Source organism: Micromesistius poutassou (assembly GCF_964030765.1).
Source record: "Micromesistius poutassou genome assembly, chromosome: 8".
In the NCBI taxonomy this organism is placed as follows: domain Eukaryota; kingdom Metazoa; phylum Chordata; class Actinopteri; order Gadiformes; family Gadidae; genus Micromesistius; species Micromesistius poutassou.
In genome coordinates this window covers 4,135,862-4,161,580 of record NC_140278.1, presented here as the reverse complement: position 1 = coordinate 4,161,580, position 25,719 = coordinate 4,135,862, and the positions used below count along the sequence as shown (strand labels likewise).

Below are 25,719 nucleotides of genomic sequence, written 5' to 3'. Positions count from 1 at the left end.
GGGCTGCGTGCAGAGGGGGATCCAGCGGGCCGTGGCTGGCGCTTAAGCGCAGGGCTCCTTGAGGAAGGTTATCCAACGGCTGATTCAGCAAACGGGAGGGTTTCGCATTCCGCTTTCTGGCGGCTGAGCTGACCTGAGTTCAGCTGCAGGGGCCCACCCCCGCGTTCTCGAGGAAGTGCCAGGAGTCAGGGACGTGCCGCATTAATGCGATGACGGGAGGAAGTGATTTTTTGACGCCCTCTTCCGTGTGCATTTTTATTTAATTAACAGGGTACTTACGATTTGAAATTATTCACGGCGGGCTGAGTTATTCGCTCATTTGCATTCATCCTTAGTCACTCTGGGTTTAATGTTAATGTGATGTAAATGATATGTAAGTAACGTGAGCGAGGCTAACCCACCACCGCCCTCCTTTATTCGGGGGAAAATCTCCCCATTGTTCAACACGGATTATTATAACACAATCAAATGTGTACATTTGCGGTCGGTTTGACGTCAATTGCGGAAATGTGATCCGCATTAAATTAGCTCACGTGTTTCGGTATTATTTTATCAAGTGAACCATGACTATGATGGCTCACTGGCATCCATTGTTTATTTTCCTTATAGGTCTTCTGTATTGAAGACGGATGCCTCAGATGCTTGAGTCAGGTCAGAAATATTGACAACATAAGGATACCATCATCAAAAAATAAACGCCAAGATAAAACAGAAACAGAAAAGCAAAGATTGCCCCAACACATGATCTGTACATAACTGTGAAAAGCAGTCCCGTTGAGCTGATGCACTGCACTGAAACGTTGGGCAAAGTCACCTTCATCTGAATACTTACAGTCGGTTGCATGACATACTGCTGGTGAGGCATCCAGGATGTGCTCTGCACCTGCGGAGAGGAGAGGAGGAGTGGCATCGGAGCGTTAGAGAGCACGATATTAGGAACGGTGGACTCAAAGGATGAAAGATCGGTGAGCACAAAAGCAGATGAAGAAACAGAGAAGAAAAGTGTGTGACACCAACACCATGTTGGCGTGCAGGGGGGGGGGGGGAAAGGGACAGAAAGGAGGAGGAGGAAAATAGATTATAGAGAGGAAGTGGAATAAAACAAATGTAAAGTGTGTGAGAACAAAGTGTGTGTGGGGGGGGGGGGAGGGGGCGGAAGTGAAAAGAGCAGCAGCGAATGCACAAAGATAAAAGGAAGGAAACGAGGAGATTCGACAGGGAAAGAAAAGAGCAGGGAGAAAATGAATGTTTAGCCGCACTACCCCACTGGCGTCCTGAGCAACCCCCCCCCCCCCCCTTTCTTTCAAAGCCCTGCTCCCTGCGTAACATTAAAGAACATTACACCATGGGTTGAGAGTTCCAGTATCAGAGATGCTGTAATTACAGGCGGAGAGAGAGAGAGAGGGAGAGAGACACCACAGAGCAATACACAGACAATTACCGACTCGCAACCAGACGTTTCATCATCAAAGACGGAATATCTGCACTTTTATCTTCCAGCGGTTTCCCCTGTGCCAATCTCCTAACAGGCGAACAATGAAACGGGCCACCACTATCGCCTTATTGTCGCCCATCTCTGTCCGCCTCACAGGGCGATTTGCCGCCATGTGAACTGCCGCTAAGCGGCCGCGATAAACGCTACGGCGAGCGTCTGTCTGCGCAGTTCATGAAACGTGCGTCACACACAACTTTGAGTGTCGCTGAGGGTGTGTGACCGGCACACATTGCAAGGATGGAGATTTGAATTGTGTGTTTCTTTATATGAACTGAAAGGCGGCCAGGTTTGGAGGACCACCCCTTTAAGTGTGAGACGGCGCATCTCAAGGGGTGATTCCTAATAAAGAATTTCCTACTGGGTTGATCCACACGGTCCCCCGGCCTACCCGGGGGAAATCCTGCCGAGTCAAGGCCTAATCCCGGGCCCCTCTCTAATGACCGGGATCTGTATTCACCGGGAGTAGCTTTGGGTAAAGGCGAGGAGAAAACTGTGATTTGAATCCGGACTCAAAGCCTCAGAGCAAACAAGGTCTTAGGCGTTCTTATCGAGGGCCAGCTCCGCCTTCTCGCTGAGCTTCTTCACTGGGGTGAACCCCGCGGAGTGGTCAGCCGTGCACCCCGCACAGCGCACTGTTGTAGAGGGCCTGGCCGACACTCAGTGTTCACCTCAACCCTTCTCCCTGGACCTCTGCTTTTAACAAGGTTTCTGCCCACGTAACTGCTGCTCAAAGGGCCTTTTTTGGGGGGTGGTGGGGGGGGGGGGCTTTTTGCTGAAAAACTGCAAACTGTAGTGCCTGTGCTGTACGGTGTATCCCAGGGGGAGCAGAGGTTTGTAATAGACTGGAGCGGCGATGTCTGCATTCACTTATCATTCCGTTTCATCTGCTCTTGTTCTCTGCGCCCCGGTTCTCGGTCCTTTTAGTCCATCTGTAGCATCATAAATTGGTCAAATCCAAATAGATCCCCCGTGCTTCATAGCTGCAACGTTTTAGACGCTGACACGTGATTGGCTGTCTGATTGGCTAATTGCATAACGAGCAGGTGTACCTAATCACACTCATTCGTAGTGGGCAGTTCAACGGTGGCTTCTGCAGATGTGTGTGTGTGTGTGTGTGTGTGTGTGTGTGTGTGTGTGTGTGTGTGTGTGTACACAAACAGGGCCCTATCTTGCGCCCGGCGCAATTGACTTTCTACACCGACACGTGTCGTTGATAATTTGCACCTGGCGCAAAGCTGATTTTCCCCCGCAGCAACCAGGCGCCACTACACTTGCGCCTGGAGAGGCGTGTCGGCTCTGATTGGTTAAATGATTTGGGAAAGAACAGCTGATACAGCGGTAAGTTGTACTTTTAAATCAATGCATCTGCAAACACTGTACAGCAAACACATATGTTCTTGACACAGACATCGTGTACAAGCCCATTACTTTTAGGATTGATGAGTATTTGATTGTGAGAAAACATAAGCCGTTTCTCAATACCAAGTACGCAGACTACGTTCTCGCGGACTTGGAAGTACGTACTTGGCAAGTCCGGACTTTCAAGTACAGACTTCCGAGAACACGAGTACGCACCTGCAATTGGAACAGCAGCGGACTCGATGATGCATCCTGGGATATTTAACGGTCCCAAGTCCACACGAGTCACCTCCGATGCATCCTCGGTAGAACGGCCTCATGGAGAACGCATCGAGAACACTTCCGGGTTTTATGACAGTACTCGCGTACTCGCGTACTTGGAATTGGAACAGTGCTTGGGCCACCACTGATGACGTTTATTGAGAACGCAAGTACACGAGAACGCGAATTGAGAAACGGCTATAGTTTTACCGCGAGTGAGTGTTTAAAAGAATGAATGAATGCGGGTGATGCTTGGGGCGCGTGTGTGTGCGCCATCTGTTTAAACACACGCAAACTAAACACGTAATGCATAATACAGTCCATGGCGGTGTATATTAACGGGGGGACACATGCATATTATGAACACAAGTCGATAACGATAATGTATACAATACTGGTAACAAACAATGTTTGTTAATGTATTGGCGCATATCATTAAATAGACCCATAGTTTCGGCCATCGAGGACCGCGTCCGCATATCATATGTGTTAAGTTGTCTTTGCCGCAATTTACATGAGGAATCAGTGTTTCTGAAGTTGGAGAAGAAAACGCTTTTCCATGTGTGAATTATGCCTATTATTTGGCCATAAACTGAGCCATTTGAAGTTTGAAATTCATGTGGTCATGCATCTGTCTCAGCGGAGACTGCAAATGCGCTGTCAAAATATCAACTCGCCAACTCAAATGTGCTGGGTCTTAAAGGGGATGGGCAGGTGGAACTCTCATTGGTTTATTGCACGTTACGCCCAAGACACACCTACAGGTTTCAGCCCAACACTTTTTAGATTTGTGCCGGGCGCAAAGCTCATTTATCTCGCCGTCATAATAGCAACAGCGCCGTAGAACCGCCCACAAAGTACTTTGACTTTGCGCCTTGACGTCTCGCGTTTCAGACCGTCTAACTAGGCCCCACACTGTTTTCTGTAGCTCCACAACTCCTGCACTTGGCTGTACGGTAGCCATAGCACTGCTGTGTAACCCAGTCCCTGCATGAAGGACATTACAGGCTGCGGCGCTGTGAGGATGGCCAGACCAGCCCGGTCCAAAATAGCAGCACTCACCTGATACGTGGAAACAGGCGAGGCAGCGATGAAGGGTGTGATGGATGTCTGTGCGATCATCCGATTGGTAGAGATGCTGTACGGCGAGGAGTAGAACCTACATGGAGAACAAACAACACAACGTGGCGGTGTTAGCATGTTAGCTCGTGGTTAGCGCATGTCTCAGCCTGTGCACTGGTCCAAATGTGTTTTTAAGTAAACACATTTGAAGACACAAAATCCCTTCAGCACAATCGTTTAGATGTTTGAATCCACTCAAAAGCCGGGGTTGGTTTGGCTTAATTAACATAGAGACTCGCTAGCAATACAACTTTGTTTTGTCCATGAAAGAGGCAATAGATGAACAGATGTCGTCTCGTCAGAAGAAGTCTAGCAGCTTCTGCTGTTCGCTGACTATTGGACGCAGCGACACTATGAGCCATTAGAAACATCACTACACCAAGTACCAGACCCTTAGGTACACAAGTCTTTTTAAAGGATGGATGGGCAGTGGCTAGGGTGTTTGGTCTGTCTGGGTGTTTGGGTCTGACCCCCAACATGCTCAGCCTACCTGTATTGGTCTAGTGTATTGCTGTCTTAACTCCACACCAGAGCCATCATTTAATCTGACCACAATCTGTCTATCGATTTGTTTAAAAGTGAAATTCCCATTTTGTGGGAACCAGAATAATGGTGATGGCCAGATGGGCCCAAGAAGTATACGTATTTGTATTTTCCAGGAGACGGGCAGATGATAGGATGCGGGCTGCTGTCTGGCAACATGGTCGTGTGACTTGAACCAATTACTGAACACCAAGTTACACCATCAAGGCTGTTATAGAGAGACGCTCATCAGTGTGAACTAATGTACGCTCGTCACAACTCTGAAGAGCCCCTTACACTTTGTCCTGCTTGATATGCAGCGTTTGATCCTGCCTGCACCAAAACAACACAATTGACATGTCACCGTCAAGGCGTTAGTGTATTTGTGCGTGAGAGAGAGCGAGAGCTAGTCGAGCATCCTGCACAGCTAACCCTTAACAACTCGGTGCTCCCACCGGCGCACGTTGTTGCACGCGCCGCAACAAAGTCCCACCGCTGACATCCGCATCGAGGACGACCGTTTTACCCGCATCTCTGGTACCCTTTCTCTGCCCTTCTGTTATTTGCATCCTCCTCTCATCCCCTTTCTCTCATACTCCGTGTCTCTCTCCATTCTCTCTCTCTCCATTATCTCCCTCTCTCCCCTTCTCACTCTCTCTCCATTCTCCCCCTCTCTCTCCCCCTCTCTGTCTCTCCATTCTCTCTCTCTCCCCTCCCCTCTCTCTCTCTCCTCCCCTCTCTCTTTCTCCCCCCCCCCTCTCTCTCCTCCCCCCTCTCTTTCTCCATTCTCTCTCTCTCTCTCCCCCCCCCCCCCCTCTCCCTCTGTCTCTCGGTGTCTCTCTACCTCCTTCCATTCCCAGTCCCTGGGCCCTGCGGCTGTGGCTGGCTGGGGCTGCCAGTGCTTTATTTATCATTGTGTATCCAGAGAGGACATGTTTCATCCGCCGAGCCGCGTTCCGGTGCCCGATCGATCCAACAGTGCGCTGAATAATGGAGCAAAGGAGAAGGAGGAGGAGGAGGAGGAGGAGGAGGAGGAGAAGGTGAGCATGGTGGAGAGAGAGAGAGAGAGAGGGGGGGGAGAGAGAGAGAGAGAGAGAGAGAGAGAGGGAGGGAGGGAAGGAGAGAGAGAGAGAATGGAGAGAGATATATAGAGAGAGGGACAAAGAGAGAGCGAGAGAGAGGGGGGTAAATATAATGAAGAAAACGAGAGAGAGTGGGGGAGAGAGAGGGAGAGAATGGAGAGAGAGGGAGTAGAGAGCGAGCAAGAGACACTGCCGTACTACCTTGAGCCCAGCCAAGTTTCTATAAAACCGCACTTACTGCAACACAAGTGTTGCTCCGCCCGCTGACAGAGGGGCGCCAGGAGACGGAAGGGAGAGAAAACACCTTTTGTTCATTTCAACGGATTTCACAAATTGTCCCGATATAGACACGGCGGACAGGAAACACTTGAAACCACACGCGCGCAGCTTGGTAAAAGATGTCCTCATTGTCTCCATGCTGAAAACCCCGACACCCTGAGCATAAAAGACACACGGGGCTTTTGTCCCGGCTAACAAGACACGACACCGTGAGCAACACAGTCTGTAAAGGTGTGCAACAAAATGACTATTCTGGGGCCGCAGCCTTGAGCTCAACCATTCAAACTGTGTTGAAATGCAGATGTTATTTTCATTCACGGGGGAAACGGCACAAAGACCCAGAATGCTCTGTGGCAGCAGTGCGGCCGTCCACAAAGATGCATGCAGGCTTTCCCAAGGGCAGGATATGACTAAGGGCTAGGGGGGCTATGCCCGTCTGAGAGGTTCTGAGCCAAAACCTGACCAAACCCCCATGTATGCAAACTACCTGACGGCATCCTTGAGCAGGAACCCCAGCCCAACCCTTCTGTGCTCAACAATACCACACACAATAGACACACAACACAATAGCTACGATCATAATCCGTAATGTCTCTAGGTCGACTCGGATCAAAGCATCTGTTAAGTGACTAAATAGTGTATGTACTATAATAGTACTAAAGGGGGATGGCTAACACGCTCAGAGGCACCCCTTGGCTCCCCTGCACGGCGGTTCTGCTAAGCAGCCTCGCGTGGCTGTGTGCGCTACCAGGCAGGACTCTGTCTGTCTTGTATGTGTGTGTGTGTGTGTGTGTGTGTGGTCCCGCCTCTTCTTCTGAGAACTGGGGATCCTGGAGGAAGACACGCTCTAGTTGGCAGCGCGCAGCCCCAGCGGCAGGCTGCGATTGGCACACGAGACGGAGCGGCGATTTAAAACCGTAGGCGACTCAACTTAGAGGAGGATAGAACGAGTCGTGAGATCGTCGGTCGTGATACGGACGCGTTGTGGTCGGCGGGGGAGTGTGCGGTGTCTGTCCCCGTTGGGTTTGCGTCGTCACATGGCTGAAGCTGACTTGCGATCAAACAGCCAAAGCGAGGCCGCCTGTCGCATTGTGCAGACTTTTAGTCTTTTAGTTTCTCTTTTAAAAAGATTGAGAAATATCGTAAGACGAGCAGATGAACAAAATCTCTCCACAGTGAGAGCAGGTCTATATCCCAGCATGGAAACGGACGGATGGTGGAAATAAAACCGAGAATTTGAGGACTTTAATAAGCCTGACGTGTGTAAAGTTTAAGTTGAGGGAGATGGAAGACAAAGGGCAGAAAGCACCTGTGGCGGTCAGTCGTTCTCCCCTCCCTGCTGTTGATCTTCTGACGAAGGTTAGCCGTGCTCCGATGTATCTGCAGTCTAACTTCAAACTTTCTCTTTGTGCGTTGTGCGCCATGCAGGTGGGGGCGAGGAAAAACACAAGTTCACCTGATCCGGCGCGACTTGGAACCATCTATTCTCGTGACTGTTACTGTAATGTATGACCTGCATTAGGGCTACTGTATTACTGCCACTGATGAATACAAACGATTGGAACACAAGCCGGGCCGTTCAATAGGGCCGCCTGATTGTGTTTATTGTATTTTTCATTAGCATGATATGTATTGAGAGGGAGAGGAATATAGAGAGAGGGAGCGAGAGAGGGAGACAGAGGACAGATCCAAGGTTATTGATGAGGCCTATTAAGCCACAGGCAGCTTGTTGTCAATAGCCGATGTAACGGCACACGTTGACAATAAACTGAATGTACAATTAAGAACGCAACATCACTATAGGAGGAGGAAGCTAAATGCTCTTCAGTTCCATCCTTGGGTGGGGTGTGAATGGTGTTCACTGAGGAAGACCACCCACATCTTATCTGCGGTTGTTTTTGTACGGGCTAGTGTGTGTGTGTGTGTGTGTGTGTGTTGTGCGCACACTTTGTTGTGTTAATCTTGAATCAATGTCTTGCATTAAATCCATTTTTGATCACGTTTTGATGGACTTTTCCTAATTGCATACGTGTTATGATACACAAAACAAAAAATTATTCATACATAATGCATTTGAATTTGTAATACATACATGCATGCATGCATGCAGCCCTAATGGATTCTTCCCACAGATAATACAAACATAATGGATTTTCTGCACCGCTCATACATAAAAAATTGAGCCATTGTTGAGCGTTATCGTGTTTTACAAGCGCAAACATAAATAGGATTTTCATGTAGTTATCTTTGTGTGTGTGCGAGCACATATGTGTGTGTGTGTGTGTGTGTGTGTGTGTGTGTCTGAGTGAGGCTGTGGGTGGGAGGCCGGGGGTGTGGAAAGCACTGAGAAGATGATCTAGAGGAAGAGATAAAGAAAGACGGCGAAAGGGAGAAAGAGAGATAAAGGCGATCCAAAACGGAGAGATAAGAAATAGGCGACAGCACGCACAAGCACACACACACACACACACACACACACACACACACACACACACACACACACACACAAGCACACACACGTGCGAGAAAGGAAAGCACTAGAGAGCATGAGAGGGTGTGTTGAGGGGCTGGCCTGTCACCCTGATAAATGAGGGGGACAGGCTATGAGCTCAAAGTGGCGGCGGCACGACGGGACACATGTTTTCAATAAGATTCGGTTCCGCATCAGCACAAACAACAGACAAACAAACAGGGGGGAAATCCAGCCCTCGTTGTTCTTCCTGCTATCCCTGTCCCCCCTCGATCGCTCTCGCTCTGATTCTCGGGGCTTTACTCGTTTCTCTCTCTCTCTCCCCTGCCTCCACCTTCCTCTTAACCTCCACCTGCTCTCCCTTTTTTCCAAAGGTTTCTCCTCTCCCCCCTGATTCGCCTCATTAGCATCTCAGAGTAATTAAGAGCCGTGCGAAGGAGGCTTCGGCGGCGTGACCTCAACGAGAACCGGGCTTAAGGAAGCCTGCAGGGCGGGTCCACTTCCTGCGTTTGACTACTCTGAGATATAACGCATAATAGCTCAGCCTATTGAGCTGCAATGCGATGAAACAACAAACAAACTTAAGTTCACCCCGAGTCGTACATTGTGTTCGATCGAAGGATTCCTGGACAACACGCCTCCAAAGAGAAGAAGACATCCCATGAGGCTCTGTTTGGACAATGATAGCAGCTGGAGAATGTGAACTTGAGACTCATTAATGAATCAACACAATTGCAAGAGGGAGTGGCTTTAGTAGCATACCAAAAATCTAAGTGTTCAAAGATCCAGACCTAAATCCTCGACCGAGAGAGTACAGAGGCTGAGGAGGCTGTTCTGTTACAGTCATTAATAGAGAAAAGCAGAACACATATACAAGAGAGAGAGAGATAGAGAAAGAGAGAGAGAGAGAGAGAGAGAGAGAGAGAGAGAGGAGAGAGAGAGAGAGAGAGAGAGAGAGAGAGAGAGAGAGAGAGAGAGAGAGAGAAGGGGAGAAAGAGATAAAGACTGAAGGGCAAGACCAGAAAGTGAAGGTGAAAGCTGATAATGCAGAACATTTACTGAGTAATGAGTGGAAGAAGGGGTTGGAGAGGCTTGTGCTCAAGGGCACAAGGGCACAAGGGTTGGAGCATGATAGTGACAAAGGATGGACACATGGGGACGCAGGGAGGAAGAGGAAGTGAGAGAGGAAGCAGGGAAGGACAATACAGAGATGGGAGGACGGTTTCAGATATAATGGCCGACAGGAAGGCATCTTAGGCGTCCAAACGGAGGTTTGGACGAAGAGAGGAAAGAGAGTGATTGAATGAAAGAAGGAACAGAGACGAAAGAAGAAGGAAAGAGAGAGGGAAGAAGGAAAGAGAGAGAGGGGAGGAGTAAAGCGAGGTATAGGGCGTACTGCAGTGCATATGGCGGGTACCTATAGGCAGCACGTCGGCATTAGTCAAAGTTAGAGCGTTATAGAGAGAATACAGAGTATAGTTGCAGAAATACTGCAGAAGGAAAAAAACAGACAAAGGGGGCGTTTAAGGATGTGAGGAGGAAGACGATGCACCGAGAGCGACTGGAGTAGGAGGAGGAGGAGCAGAGAGCTGTTAGGTAATTGGTAGGAGAGCGGACGCATGCTCTCCCTAGAGGTGTGTGTGTGTCTGTGTCTGTGTGTGGGTGTGGGTGTGGGTGTGAGTGTGAGTGTGGGTGTGAGGGTGGGGCCTTCCTCCTCTGACAGTGTCCTCCCCCACCTCGGCGCGTCTGCCAGCTCGCGTTTCCTCCGCCGAGCCAACCCAGAGCCCCGGCTGGCAGGCTACGCTGGCAGCATAGGAACAGCAGTGCGAGAGGCAGCCGCTGCTGACGAAAGACTTACAGGGGAGCTGCAACAGCCGCCTGCCGAAACTTAAATCTATCTGGACCCAACCTCCGCCACTGACACATTATGCATGTTTTTTTGCATACCTGCATGAATAAACGGCCCATTGATACCTGGGTTTTTTTTTGGGAGGGGGGGAAATAAGAAAAATAAAGTGTTTCACTGCATCTGGATTGGGTGTGTCCGTGTGTGTGTGTGCGTGCCAAGTGTGAGTGTGAGTGTGCGCACACACACTTGTAGTTTGGGGTGACTCCTGACTCCAGGTTTGTCCTTTTAGTAAACTTTACATTCTGAGAGGGATGTGCCCAAACTGCTTATTATAAAGGCAGTGAAGTTAATGAGGCCGCCGTAGGATACAGGAGTACTGTGTGGGTTTAAAGTCCAAGAGAAAAGAAGGAAAGAAAGATGGAGGAAGGTCAGATAGGGGTGTGGCAGGGAGGGAGGGAGGGAGGGAGAGAGGGATGAAGGGAGGGAGAGAGGGAGGGATGGATGGAGGAAGGAAGGGAGAAAGGGAGGGATGGAGGGGTGATGGAGGGAGGGATGGATGGAGGGAGAGAGGAAAGGATGGCTGGAGGGAGGGAGGGAGAGAGGGAGGGATGGAGGGGGATGGAGGGATGGAGGGAGGGGGGGAGGGGGGGAGGGAGGAGACTTTTCTCCCCGTTCTGCATGGCAGTTGGATCATACGTCAAAGCCATGCCAGTCTGTAGAGCCACGGGGAAAGAGCAAAAGGGAGAAAAAAAAATAAGTTCATGACAATGCATTTGGAGGAACTTATAAATCCGCCCTATGTAAATTTGCACTGCAAAATAAGCTTACATGGTCGGTTATTCAGGTAATATTAATTGCCTTTGCTAGTGTTCAAATCACTACAAATCACACAAATGATCACACAAATGATTAAAGAGAGGTACAGAGAGAATGTCTATGTGTGTTTGTGTGTTTGTTTATGTGTGTGTGGGGGTGTGTGTGTGTATATAGTTGGTATCTTTGATGCATTGCTAATCATTAAGGCTGCTATGCTAAACAGTGCAAAACATCCTAAGGACTCTTGCTAGCAATGGAATAGAATAATGCCGGTGCGTGCATTCAGTACATCCCTGTATCCTAAAGCCATCTTTATACGAGAATGGGTTACAGGCGGAGAAAAATTGTCATTAACTGAGTTTATTTTTCTTCAAGGGAACACTTTCTATTGAGTATTTTTCTTTGCCCTTTTTCTTTTCTTTTCATTCTTTTTTCACCTACTCTGTCATTGTTTTTTTATTTATTTCCCTGGATTGCATTAAGCACTTTACTTTATAAAGAGTGTCTCCTAGGTTCGCTTTTTATATAATTTTCTTCATTCTTTTGTTGGTTAACCAGACGGCTTTACTCTCAACGCTATTCAGCTCTTTACATTAACCTGCGTTCACGTTCCTCCATTGTCCAAAAGTTTGAAGTGAGTTAAAAACTCACTTCAAAAGATGTAAATTTGAATATGATTTTTTGACTGCGATATACTAATACAACCAGAAGAAACACCTCAGCATTAAAAGAGGATCCTCTGTCACCTGATGCCGATCAAGAGAGTTCACCCGTGATGAAGACGGTAGATCCAGACGATGGAGATGCATGAGAGGCTGGGTGGCATGGAGGTCACCCACACTTGTGCTCCCTTATTCCAGGCTTAGCGCTCTGTAGCCCTCACACATCATCTGACCGGTCCACTAAGTGTTCGCTAAGCAATGAGGTGTCAAATCTCTACATTTTTATTCATTCCCTCAATATGTTAAGTTGTTCTTTTAGTTAACATTTATTTTCACTCGTTTTCCACCCGCCGACCAAATGGATTTAAAGATAAGTCCTCATGTGGATTGAAGGTGGGTGGATGGGCCATTATTCTAGACACTGAGGACATTTCGTGGTTAACATTATACAAAAATAATTATCTAGCTGGCTGTGGCGGAGCTGAAAAGGAAAAGTTTAGACATCTTTACTAAATAATAATTTGTCATTTTTGTTGTTGCACAAAACAATTTGCATCATCAATGCTGTGTATGAAACACCTTTCCTGGGCACTGCTTAATTACATCAACAGCAACGTACATGTGTCTGCCTATGTGACTGCGCAGATTAGTGAGGTAATTAATGCATGTTTACCGTGTCACTACATTTTACATCTGCACATGAATGGGCAAGTAGTGGGTGAGTGTGTCCTATATTTGGAAGCTAGAGTGAACATGTTTCAGTCTGTGAGATCACAGATGTGTGTGTGTGTGTGTGTGTGTGTGTGTGTCTGTGTTTGTAGGTTACATGTTAATGTCCGTGCCGTGTCTGAATTTGTGTGTATGTGTGCGGGCGTGTGTCTCTGACGGTATGTGTTTATGTGTGTGACTATGTGTGAATGGAACATGCCTGTTTGTGTCTGTGTGTGTGTGTGCGTGTCTGCGTGCATGCGTGTGTGCGTGCGTGTTTGTGTGTGTGTGGCCATCCCATGGCCAGACTCATTTAGTGAGAGATTAGGTCCGGCTGACTGGGTAAGAGAGGATGGGGCGGGGGGGGGTGACGGGGGGGTTTGGGGGGGGTGACGGGGGGGTTTGTGGGGGGGGCGACGAGACGCCTCACAGCACCCCCATGGCCAGATGTCTCAATCAGCCACCCTGAAGACCTGGCCTCCATATGCATGTACAACCCCCCCCCCCCCCCCACCCCCAGCCCATCCCACCCACTACAGCTCCTCAACTACAAGGCCACAAAGGGCTTTTTTCTGGCCCAAGACAAAAGAGGAAAACAGAGCTAAAGAACGGCTCATTTCACAGACGCGGTCGACAAGGTGATTGATTCTTTTGAACTCGTTGCTGTTTGCTTTTGTCTCTTAACTTCATCTTACATAACCTTCGTTGTTATCTGCTTTGTTTCTGTTCACTCGGCACCATAATGGAGAGCCCTTGGAGGCCGTAGGTGTGGTTACGGGCTGGATGAATGCGATTCAAGTGACGGATCAGGAGCAGAGTCTGGCTTGTGCTTAGCAATAGTTAGCAAATGGATCAAAATGTACTCCTCTTTATAGAATACTCCAGATTATGATAAACAAAATTGAATTATTGTCTGAAAGACCATCTATCACACACAGATCATATTGTGTTGCAATCTCTAAATCGATGTTCTATTAAAAGAGCACATTTAATCAACTGTATTACACAACCGCAATTGTTGCGATTGAAGGGAAATCTAAAATGAACATGAAAGCAGCTGAAACCATAACATTTTAATCAGAGAATAGAGGAAGTACACATTTCAAGACTATGATAAGACTAAAGCAAAACCATAAAATATCATTCATTGCGTGAAACGGGATATTGTTGAATATTGTACCTTCTATCAAAAAAACATACATTTTGTTGAATATTGTCATTCTATAGTCATAAAGAGTATCAATGACAGAGACAGAGCTAGCTACACGGACAGACAGACAACTAAACGGACATGACAGAGAGCCTCTGCTGCCGAAGCAGAATTTAGTCGGGGAGGGATATTCCCTGGACCCTCTTTGTGTATTAAGGGCCAATCCCATTCCACCCCTTCCCCCTTACAGAGGGGGTAAGAATGTTCCCCTAAGAAATGAGACACCCCTCCATTACCGTCATCACCGCTTGACGCTCACAGACTGCTACGTCAACAGAGGCCAAAATATTACAGTCAACTTTACAGCATGAGTCTGTGAGTTAATGACAACAACTAGTAGAGATCCATGACAGCTGCCAAATTTGCCGGCCGGCTTTTCCTCAAAGCCCTCCCTTTCAAGTTTGGTCCTTTGGAAGCTTCATTTCAGGGCTACGTAGCCCTACGTCTTGGCCCTAGCCCGTATCCCAAATGAGAATTGAGACAGCCCTACCCCTCACATGAACGCGCAAAAACAAGGGGGGGGGGGGGAAGGGGTGGAAATGGAATTGGCCCTTAAAGCTCACCTCTCCGTCCCGCGCCCATGATCGGCCATTTTGAGGGTACTTGATCTGGGTCTGCCTCTTCTTCTGGCCTCCATCAGCAAACTTACAAAGCAATGGCTCCGCCGGGGCTGTGGGATACATTTATAAAGAGAGAACGGAGAGAGATGAGTTCTATTGCTCTTAATTACCTTCCTTGTTGTTCGCCGTTGGTGTATTTTTGTCGTCAATTTATCTCATCTGGAATATTGCGCATCTGCTCTTAATCAATACAGCTTATGAAACAGAATGCAAGCCATGGAAAGAGCGCAAGGAAATATGATAAATAAGAAATACATCGCAGGGAAAAAGACAAGATAGACATAAGTGAAAGGGAAACGGCTACAGTGAAGCAGAAAGAAAGAAGCGAGAGAAAAGAATCTGCCCTACTACTACAGCACGATTTCAACCCGAGGAGAACCATTGTTCGGGTTCCAACTCAATGCTTACACAGCGCGGCGTTAAGCAAGCACAAACGCTTTCGCCTCGCCACAAAGAGAGCACACCTGAGTGTGCTAAAATGAACGTTGACCTTCGACCCCGATCGCGCTTCATCTTTTACAGCTCCGCCACACCGCGGTTATCAACCGCCATCTCGCCGGCTGTTTCCACCAGAGCTCCGCTGAAACACACCCTGAGACGGAGAACAAGGCTACTGGCCAGACTTCAAAGTGTTACAGGAAGCAAGGCAGGAAGGTAGGAAAGACCTTCATGCAACACGAGCACAGCCGACGCCTTCTCTTGCAAAAGAAAACACACTTTTCTTCCGGAGCCAATGGAGAATAGCATAGAGAAAAAACAAATTGATTGTTTAACAGGATTCGCTAACCTGCCGCACAGGAGTTCAGCCGACTACCAGTCTCTGCCCTGATAGGCAGGATTCCATTTATTTTATTTTGTGTTTTTTTACTACAGAGCCTCATAAATGATTACATTGGGCACACACGATTTACCACAAATTGCCTTTGTACTTATAATTCATGACCATGAATGACATCTTTTGAACCATGACTACCGGGTGCCGTATAAAAGAAAAAAAAGCTTGCCAATCAATTCATTAATGGTGGATCATGAATTGACTTCAAGAATACCAATTCTTTTCGATGGCACATACCTATTGCATTACAATTGCAAACCTAATCATCACAGCATATTACAGAAGCAAGGCGTCAAAATCTTTTTTAAATATAAAAATACAAGCAGGAAATATAATCTAATTCTCCTATTTACACGTCCTATTTAAGGCCTTTTGCCCCTTCTGGGCTTTTGTAGAAACGTGGCGGTGCAAAATGGCGGCCTTCGTGGAAAAGGACCCGCTCCCTATATAGATATAAAGGGCTCATTCTAAGGTAACGATAAAACACAACGATTCTTCTTCTTCTCATGGGATTATACACTAATTAGAACATACTTTATATGTGATATATGAATATTTCTGCCAAGTCCGTTCCTAATTCTACATACTGCATCTTTAACATAACGTCTATGTGTGTTCATATAAAACTGGGCGATAGTGTGTACCAGTAGAAGCTATGTTTGATTTGATCAAATTCCATATAAGAACATGCTAAATCGGTCTATTTACTCCGGAAAGAGGTTACTTTCATTCCTATTGGAATAAGTGAACACACATTTATATGGACACTATTACAAACTCCCAACGCTGAAATAAACCTCTCTTTTTTGGAGGGATGGTCGGGCATCCTGTGGTGGTTAACAGCTGAGCATCTGAGACCTTTCCTGTCTGAGTGAACTCTAGAGCTACGTTGACCAGAGGAACAAAGACCTAAGTGATCATAGCAGGTCTGACACAAGAGCTTCATCGTGACCTTGTGCACTGAACTTTCACTGTTCCCTCCTGCTTCGTCCAACTGTTTTGTTTCTCTCTCTCCATCTCTTTACTCTCTACTCTTACTTCAACTCTCACTCTTTCACTCTCTCTCATAATTAATATCCATTTGTTTCGAAAATAGAAATAATGTAATATATGTGTATATATATAAGTCTCACATTGTCTTCTCTATGCATCTATGCAATATAGATATAATACAACATTTAAACGTTTAGAGGGAGGGAAAGCAAACACAATAGAGAGATCATTACCATTAGCATGGTTGTAAATCATGTTTATGGATTCCTTTCAATAATCAAAAGCCACCACATGTCATTGGTAGAGAGAGAGAGAGAGAGAGAGAGAGAGAGAGAGAGAGAGAGAGAGAGAGAGAGAGAGAGAGAAGAGAGAGAAAGAGAGGGGGAGGGAGTGAGAGAGGGGGGAGGATGGAAGAGAGAGAGATAGTGAAGAAACAAGCCACAAAACTAAACAATAACCATATAAATGCAGTTTTTCCACCCAAGTCGAAGACCCGCGTTTAAACGCAGTATGCGTATATGTTTGCTTAAAACTTCACACGGGCAAACTTGCAAACAAGCATTTCGTGTGCAAATGAGGACGAGCATGAGCACACACAGAAACACTGGGCAGACGAGGCCTGTGCTGCGTGTGCTTAATGGAAGCCCACAGACGACGAGCGACAGCCACATCACGGACTGGCAGCTCGCTGTCACAACCGCTCCCTCACTTCTCTGTCTGAGTAGACGGGGGGGTCGCACGTCCGCTCGCTTTGGGGAGGGCGAGATAAAAAAGCCATGTCATACTTGAAATATATTTAGCTATTCCACCCCCCCCCTCGTGTCACAATACACGTTGAGTCAGTGCGATGACAAGGCTTAGAGGATACGTTGTTCAGAACGGGGAGCAGGGCTAACCCTGGGAGAGGGAGTAAAACAGCAGCCATCTTCAAACTGACAGAGGACACCGACATCTTGACAAATCCTATTATGTTGTGGGAAATAACAGGCCATTATGAATAAATGAAACGCAAATCGTGACAAAATCGTGTTATGTCGAAACCAAGTAAAAAATAACAGGCCATTATGAATAAATGAAATACAAATCTTGACAAAATCACATTAGGTCGAAACCAAGTAAAAAATAACAAGTTCATTATCCATAAATGGAATATAAATCTTGCCCATATTATATTATTTCAAACCAAGTTAAAAATAACAGTCCATTATGAATAAATTACAATAAATTATCATTCATTTCCTTTCTGCTAATGCTATCATTGGTCTCAAATGTAGAAATAAGGATGAGCTTGCAGGAAATAACACATTGGAAGCCACCTGCAGGTGGGATGACACACACATACACACACACACACACACACACACACACACACGCTCACACACGCTCACACACACACACACACACACACACACACACACACTTGGAGAAAATAATTAATTTAATTAATAAGTAATTTATTTTCAGAATATCCTCCGATATCGTTGGAATGAATATGAGATATCAGTTGCAGAGGAGGATGAGCTACACAAATGACACAGACAGCACGACTGTGGTAGTTACTACCTCCATTATGTTAACTCCTTGGGTGAAATGGTGGCACATGAACTGGGGGGGTAAACTGGCGACCAGGGGAGACATGGTTTGTTTGTTAAAAAATATCCTATTATTTTTGTAACTATTAGCATTTCTGGGGCGCGTAGCTCTACCAAAAGGGAAATTATGACATAAGTCCCATTAAACAACCATTACCTGACGACATTGTTCATTTTATTTGTGCTTGGGTGTTTGTCTTTGTGATTATGGTTGTGTGTGCATGTGTGTGTGTGTGTGTATGTGTGTGTGTGTGTGTGTGTGTGTGCATGTGATTGTGGGTGTATGTGTGTGTGTGTGTGTGTCTGAATATGTGTGTGTGTGTGGGTGTGTGAGTGTGTATGTGTATGGGCGTGTGTGCATGTGTGTGTGTGTGTGTGCATGTGTCTGTGTGTGCATGTGTCTGTGTGCATTTGTTTGCGTGTATGTGTGCGTGTGTGCATGTGTCTGTGTGTGCATGTGTGCATGTGTGTGTGTGTGTGTGTGTGCATGTGTGTCAGTGTAAAACACGTGCATTGGTTTTCGTGAACTTCCGTCAGACCGAGCTAAGGGGACTGAATTTCCTCCAGGAAGTATCCTTCCCTTGAAAATCGTGTGGAAAAATTGTGGAATTAAAATGTAACTGTTCTCCCCCCCGCAGCTCTGCAACTCTCACGCTTTAACGGAAAATGTGGGAATCATGGAATAATCCAATTGGAAGAACACTCTGGCCGCCCTTCTGTGGCCTGGTTAATGTAAGCATGTAACACTCACATGTGGTCCCAGCTTATGTTTGAATAATGCACAGTTCACACACCAGGCGACGTGATGCGCCATCACACTCCAACCGTGGGGTTCAAGCCACACCTCCGACGCCAGTAAACTGTGGGTTAAAATCTAACCTATTCATCTATTCATTCTATTCTATTCATTTCTTCCACTTTCTGCCCAACAAACATGTCATGTCTCACCGACTGTATTCAAATTGGAAGTGCAAGCTCACCGTGGGCGCAAATTGGCTCGTACTTTTTTTGAAGCAGGGAACATATTATCAGAAAAATGTTGAAGTGACGCCACGATGTACCCAAACTCTGACAACAACAACTTTGTTGTCATTAACCGGACGGATGCCATTTTCTGGCCGAAGCGGTATCTCATTAGCGGTGTTTATTAAACGAAGGGGAAACCAAACTGTGCGGGTGTCACCCCCGAGCTCTCTCAATGTCCCGGCTCGGTCGGATACAGCTATTAATAACTACAGTGTGACTGCTGGCCAGGGAGGGTCAGACAGGACAAGACAAATAAACAGGGAGAGGGCACGGGCTGCAGATATGGGTTGAATAGTAACCAGTCAATTAGCGGCCCCCGACACAGGGAGGGACGGCCAGCAAAGACACACAGAGTAGCGATGCGAGACAGAGGGGAGAAACACAATGAGACATAGAAATGACAAATGGGAGAGGGAAATGGAGCATGAATCCAGACACTGGGACACACAGCTTAAAAAGTGAAAAAAAAAGAAAGAAAAGAAATCGGCAATAGGAGAGCAAATGGGGTATTTGGAAGTCGTATGTGCCAAGTGTGTGTGCACAATTATATATGGGTCTCGAAAGACCACTCACACACAACCGGCTCCATTTGTGTTCATGCATTTTCTGTGTGTGTGTGCGTGTGTGTGCGTGTGTGTGTGTGCATGCGTGTGTGCGTGCGTTTAGGTGTGTGCATGTGTTTCCTGCGTGTGCTTCTGTGATCACCAGAGCAGCAAATAAATAACACATGTCTCTGAAAAACAATGAGACGTGCAAAGGCAGAATAATAATGCAGCCAAAGACAAAGCGAGGCACAGAGTACAAAGTGCAGCAGTGGTTCGAACACCGCCTGAAATATAGACGTACTCAAATGAGCCCCGTTTAATGGATCCTAACATTTCTGTGATCAATAAAAATCTATCACCTGCTCCATAAATACTAACTGACTCCCCGACTTCATAACTCGGAGCCTTTCTACGGTTTATGCACAGATGTCCCATGTGGTGCTGTCTGGCTCGAGTCATACCCCCCCACCGTCAGAGGGGGGGGGGGGGTACGATTCCTCGCTGGGGGGGGGGGGGGGGGGGGCTCCCATGCTGAGAATGTATACACTTATGGTGCTGTCGTGCGACTTTGTGGATAAAAGCGTCGTCGACAATATGGTGTTATTCAATATCATCCTGCAACAACAGGATTTTATCTTTGAATTGGTCCTTATTCACCTTGCTGCCTTTGAAAGTCTTTGGGCATTCAAAGATTTGAAGGCTGTAGAGGGTTTCCCCCGCCAACTAAACAATAGCTGCCAGGTGAAAATGCAGAATCTATCTCTATTGAGAATCAATTTCATGTTGTTGCTATCTAACTCATCACCATGGAGATGCTGGCATCAAACGGGCCGGCGATGAGTCAATGGCGACTGGAATGCAAATGCTAAACACTTGGGAGACATCTTGAGTGGAAAAGGGAGAAAGAGATGGAGAGAGAGAGAGAGAGAGAGAGAGAGAGAGAGAGAGAGAGAGAGAGAGAGAGAGGGGCACAATTACAGGTCCTTGAAGAGAGTGCACTCTCTCTCTCTCTCTCTGCCAATCAGAGTATGTAGGGCTGATAGTTTAGGATTGGCTAACAGGCAACTCACTTTCAGAACTACTTAGGATCAACATGGCGGCAGACTTTCATCCTGGGTCTAAACGCTAGCAGAATGAGGAAATCCACTCTCAGTCCCCCCAAATCAGCTAGTGTTTACAACCAGGATGTCGGCTAGGTGAATCAGGCCAATTACAGGGAAAAACATACACTAATAAATAAAGTGAGCATTTATGAAATGAATTGACATATGTTTGGCTATTACTGTGGTTGAATTAAAATCAACAAAATAATTAAATGCAAACCCTCTAAGTTTTCATGCAAATATGATAAGAAAGCGACTGAAATGCTGAGCCACTTTACTGATAGATTAACCGACCTCATTCTGAGCAGTGGAACGGAGCTCTGACAATAGATTTATTAACGGCTGGCCTCACGCTATGCGTAAGAGAAAACAACATTTGTCATGGAATCAATTAGGTAAATAAATAAGGTCATTTTCACCACCCTTAAATGTAAACAGTGCTAATGAGAGAAGAGGAGAGTCACCTCTGGTCTGGATCACACACACACACGTACACACACACACACACACACACACACACACAGACCGAAACTCATGCACACACACACACACACACACACACACACACACTGAGACTCACACACACACACACACACACACACACACACACACACACACACACACACACACACACACACACACACACACACAGACAGACATATCACACAGACAGACTAACACACACACAGACTCACACACACACACACACACACACACACACACACACACACACACACACACACACAGACATATCACACAGACAGACTAACACACACACAAACTCAAACACACACACACACACACACACGGCCATGCCCACACACACAGATTACTTCAAATGTAGCGTTAGAGTTTCCATGGTTTAGCCTCAGCAGACACATAAACTCTGAATTAGAATCTGAATGACAACTTGATGAAAAGTCGAGGCAATTTGAGTCACAGAAGGAAATCAGTGGCGGGACAGAAGGACGTTTTAAGTATGAATAAAATCCATTACATTTGGAAGTCACGAGAAAATAAGTAAATAAAGAAGTTGGAAGTATATGAGGGGCGAGTTCCTTCACAGTGTTTGGCAATGTCTCCATGGTAGATTTGTGTCACATTTGGCTCACCTATGGCAGACAAATGACCTGCCTTGTTTTGGCATCCTGCTATGATTTCAAAATGAATCGAATTTTAGATCTCTCACACACGCACACACCCCACAACCACACCCACACACACACACACACACACACACCAACACATACACACACACCAACACACACCCCCCCCCCACACACACACACACACACAAACACACCAACACATACACACACACCAACACACACACACACACACACACACACACACACACACACACACACACACACACACACACACACACACACACACACACACACCAAACCCACACACACACCATTTATTTAAAGTCAGTGAGGGTCTACCCTCAATCATATTCAAGCTAAAAGTGCAAATATTTAAACAACGCCACTCTGGACTGATTGCAAGATAAATCAAATAGACAGAATAGAATAGAGAGACAGAGAACAGAGAGAGAGAGTGATTGAGTGATGTGGCGGAGATGTGAACCGGCGATGGCAGAGACGGAGATGCAATTGGGGGAGTCTCGAAAGAGAATGCAAACACTATGAGGGAGTGAGAGAAAACTGATTCATTGAATCAAGAAAACAAATTCAGACTCGATGAGATGAGATCCTACGTCATTGATCCCTATAGGGGTATCCTGGCATGGAATAAAGTACATTTCAACGATTCGTCCTTGAATGTTTAGGGAACAGTGTCTGACTTTAGGAAAGCGTTCTTATCTAGACCTGGACTTTACTGTGTCTGCAGCACCGCAACACATCTATCACATGAACACACCCCACGATGCAAGTCTTGATATGCTAAAGGCATGATGAAGAGGCCCCTTTTCACAGGGCTGTAGGAAACTAAAACAAGGGCGTTTTATAACCTGATTCTAGACGAACCAACGGTATCTCTGGAGATATCTGGATGTTGCGGTACGTCTAGTGAAATGGCCACATTGTGCTTCAAAGGCTGCACCCTATCCTGGTGAGATTTCCCAGTTTTGGCTCTCTCTGACATCGTGGTCTGAAAGCTACCGAGGGGGTGATCTGCTGGATGATGTGGATTCTAATGCAGATGTTTGGAGATGGATGTTGCGATAGAAGCAAGGTACGGTGGAAGGAGACGCAGGAGGTTTGATAGGAGAGGATTAAACTGCCCATGTCGGTAAACACACAGGTTGTGCGATTGTACCTACTAATTACTTTGTCACTTAGTTGACGTGTTAGTGTACACACAGATCAGGAAACACTCACTCAAGATTATGTTGCACTCATTGAATTATAATGGAGAGCGCTCCCTACCAATTCAAACAATTATTGTAATTTATCTATTTCATTATTTATTTTTATTATATAATCATTATGTAATCGACCCTATAACCCTGGTCTTGTCTAAATATAATATAATATTATATATATATAAAAAAACACTAAACAACACACATTTACTGTTTAAATAATTACTGTTGAATTAAATACAAAACGTCTTCACCATGAAAAGAAAGATGAAAAGAAAGATTAAAGAAGAAAAACACATTGACAAACTCATATAGACCATGCGCGGTTAACAACACTCGGAGAATACGCAAACCCATGACTTGCCCGATATGCATGTACTATGTAATGGATTATTTACTTGTCAAACTGTAGGCATGGGAACAACGTGCATGGTCGCCTCACTATGCGATGAACTCATTGCAGCATGAAACAATGAGCTGAACACACACTTCCTCTTGTTAATTACCTCGCTACAACCGTACATTGTCAGTCCTGAGTGAAGCTTGGGTGAAACTATAAGCAGGGTCACTTCACATATACTCCATTACTTTACAGAAAGAACAATTGGCATGCAATTCATGTTGACTCAGTGCTGCTGTGTTTCTCTAAAGCAGTAATGGAGGACGCTAGCCCTCAGGGCTGTTACAATCTCTGCCATTGTTTCTATGAAAAACAAATGTAAACAATATACAATATATAATAATTTTATAATTAAATAAAGTTGAATGAAATCCAGCTCCCGGCCACCTTGCTAGCAGTTGCCTAGCCAGCTGTAGCCATGCACAGCCAAAAAATAGCTACTGTATAGAAAAGTCAAAATCGTTTTCAGAAATCAATTTAGTTTTGCCTTCTTGACGTGAAAGGCAGGCCAGAGTTTGTGGATGCACTTGTAATGAAAAAGGTGAACCTGGAGTGTCATCACAGCTCAAATATGCTAAACTGAATGAGTTGCCAGGACAACTTTGTGTGGTGGAAGTTTATTGAATGCTGAATGCTTTACGGCGCGGTTTGGATGCCCATCAAGCTTCAAATGATATTCTGACAGATCTGACCCTCGCAAAGACTTTGCGAGGGGAGAGAATGGGCGACAAGTTCCAGTGGATATGAAATACAGTTTTTGCTAATTCAAATATTAAAACATTCAGGCCCAACAATTACGTTTTAAATACACCAATGGCCCTGGAAAAGCTTATACTAATAAGTAATAATAATAATGTCAATGTATCTGAAGAGTTTTTCTCTTTTTTTTGGGGAAAATTCCAGAATAAATTTGATCCCTAGTGAGGGATAGATAGATGAAAAGCAAAGACTGGTAGTGATTTGTAGTAATAACCCCTAAACTGTTATATACTAGTCTATGTATGTATATCTTTCCAGTACTTGGACAGCTGTACACAACAGCTTCATACAACCCACAGTTTAAATTCCACTATAGACAAGAGAGCTTGTCTGGTCTAAAGACCTCATGCAACTTCATGCTAGAACAAAGACAAATTAATAATTTCTCTCTTTCCCTCCAATCCCTCCGAACAGAAAAAAAGGGATGTTGCGGACTAATTATCTACCTGTTAATAAGCGCGGGGAGCGCTTGGCCATTTAATCAATAGGGGGAAATCCATTGGCTAGCTGGAGGGTGAAATGTGAATGTGTCCTTCCTCTCTATCAGCTTCTACAGGTCATAGCAATTAATCAACACGTGCACACAGACATGCAGGCACACACACACGCACACGCACACACATACACCAACACCCACACATATCTATCTATCTATCTATCTATCTATCTATCTATCTATCTATCCATCTCTCTCTGTGTATCAATCTTACATTAGAGATGTGTAAAAAGATTGACCAAAAGCATAGTATAAATAAATACAACCATATGTTCTGAAGTACGTGGGCATGGAACAGAATGTCAGCCACATAAATCATCAGATCCTGGCTGTAAACTCATGGATTTGCTCTGTACATGATCAGCTAAATAGTGTGTGTGTGTGTGTGTGTGTGTGTGTGTGAGTGTGTGTGTGTGTGTACACGTGTGTACACGTGTGTACACGTGTGTACACGTGTGTGTGTATGTGCACATGTGTGTGTGAATCAAATGGTATGCTCTTTAATATGTCATTCTGTCTGTCATTATCCAATCTGTCTAGTTTCCTGTCCCATCGTTCTTTGTCTCTTTGATTTTCTCCCCTGGTCCTCATCTAGACATAAATTCAGCCTCTTTGTCTCACTCTACCCCTCTCTCTCTCTTTCTCTCTCTCCATAAGTCTCTGTGTCTCTCTCTCGCTCGCAGCACACTCCATCACTTCATCATTTCCTTGAACTTATTGCTTTTCTCCTTCATGTTGCCCCCTCACAATACCAACACACAAATACACACATAAAGCACAGACACACTTTCTATAGCTTTGTAACAGTTACATGTGCCTTCACCCATCTCACCCCACAGATGTTATCTGCTATCTGGCAAACAGCAAGGCTTCCAATTCCAGCCCAATTTGTCAACGTTTTACACTATAAAATATCGTTGCAATCAAGTCAACAGGGCATGTTGAGTTGATAATATCACCGCATCCGACCTGTTATTGTTGCGGAGTGAAAGCGAGACCAAAGAAGAAAAGGGAAAGAAAAGTGAAAGGGAGGACAACATTTACCTGTCATGCCCGGTGGTGTTTTCAGGAATTTTCCGTTGAAATTTTGAATGACCACATCACACTTCTCTGTCGACTCCATTCTGTTGTGGACAAAGTGAGGGAGAAAAAGAGGGACACAGGCCATTCAAGACCATGGTAT

At 45.8% G+C, this 25,719-nt stretch overlaps 1 protein-coding gene across 2 annotated transcripts in view; it reads right to left on the bottom strand.

Moving 5' to 3' along the window:
* The window catches only part of rbms3 (RNA binding motif, single stranded interacting protein), a gene marked incomplete at its 3' end in the record, with an annotated part of 122,804 nt that overhangs the window by 9,410 nt on the left and 87,675 nt on the right, over positions 1 to 25,719 (bottom strand). For both annotated transcript variants that reach the window (XM_084471253.1, XM_084471254.1), the window contains exons 6-10: positions 25,581 to 25,660; positions 14,399 to 14,505; positions 11,110 to 11,152; positions 4,178 to 4,275; positions 833 to 883 (exon numbers count right to left, since the gene is read on the bottom strand). In XM_084471253.1, the coding sequence (XP_084327379.1) occupies positions 833 to 883; positions 4,178 to 4,275; positions 11,110 to 11,152; positions 14,399 to 14,505; positions 25,581 to 25,660 (379 nt within the window). The remainder of the gene's footprint in view (positions 1 to 832; positions 884 to 4,177; positions 4,276 to 11,109; positions 11,153 to 14,398; positions 14,506 to 25,580; positions 25,661 to 25,719) is intronic.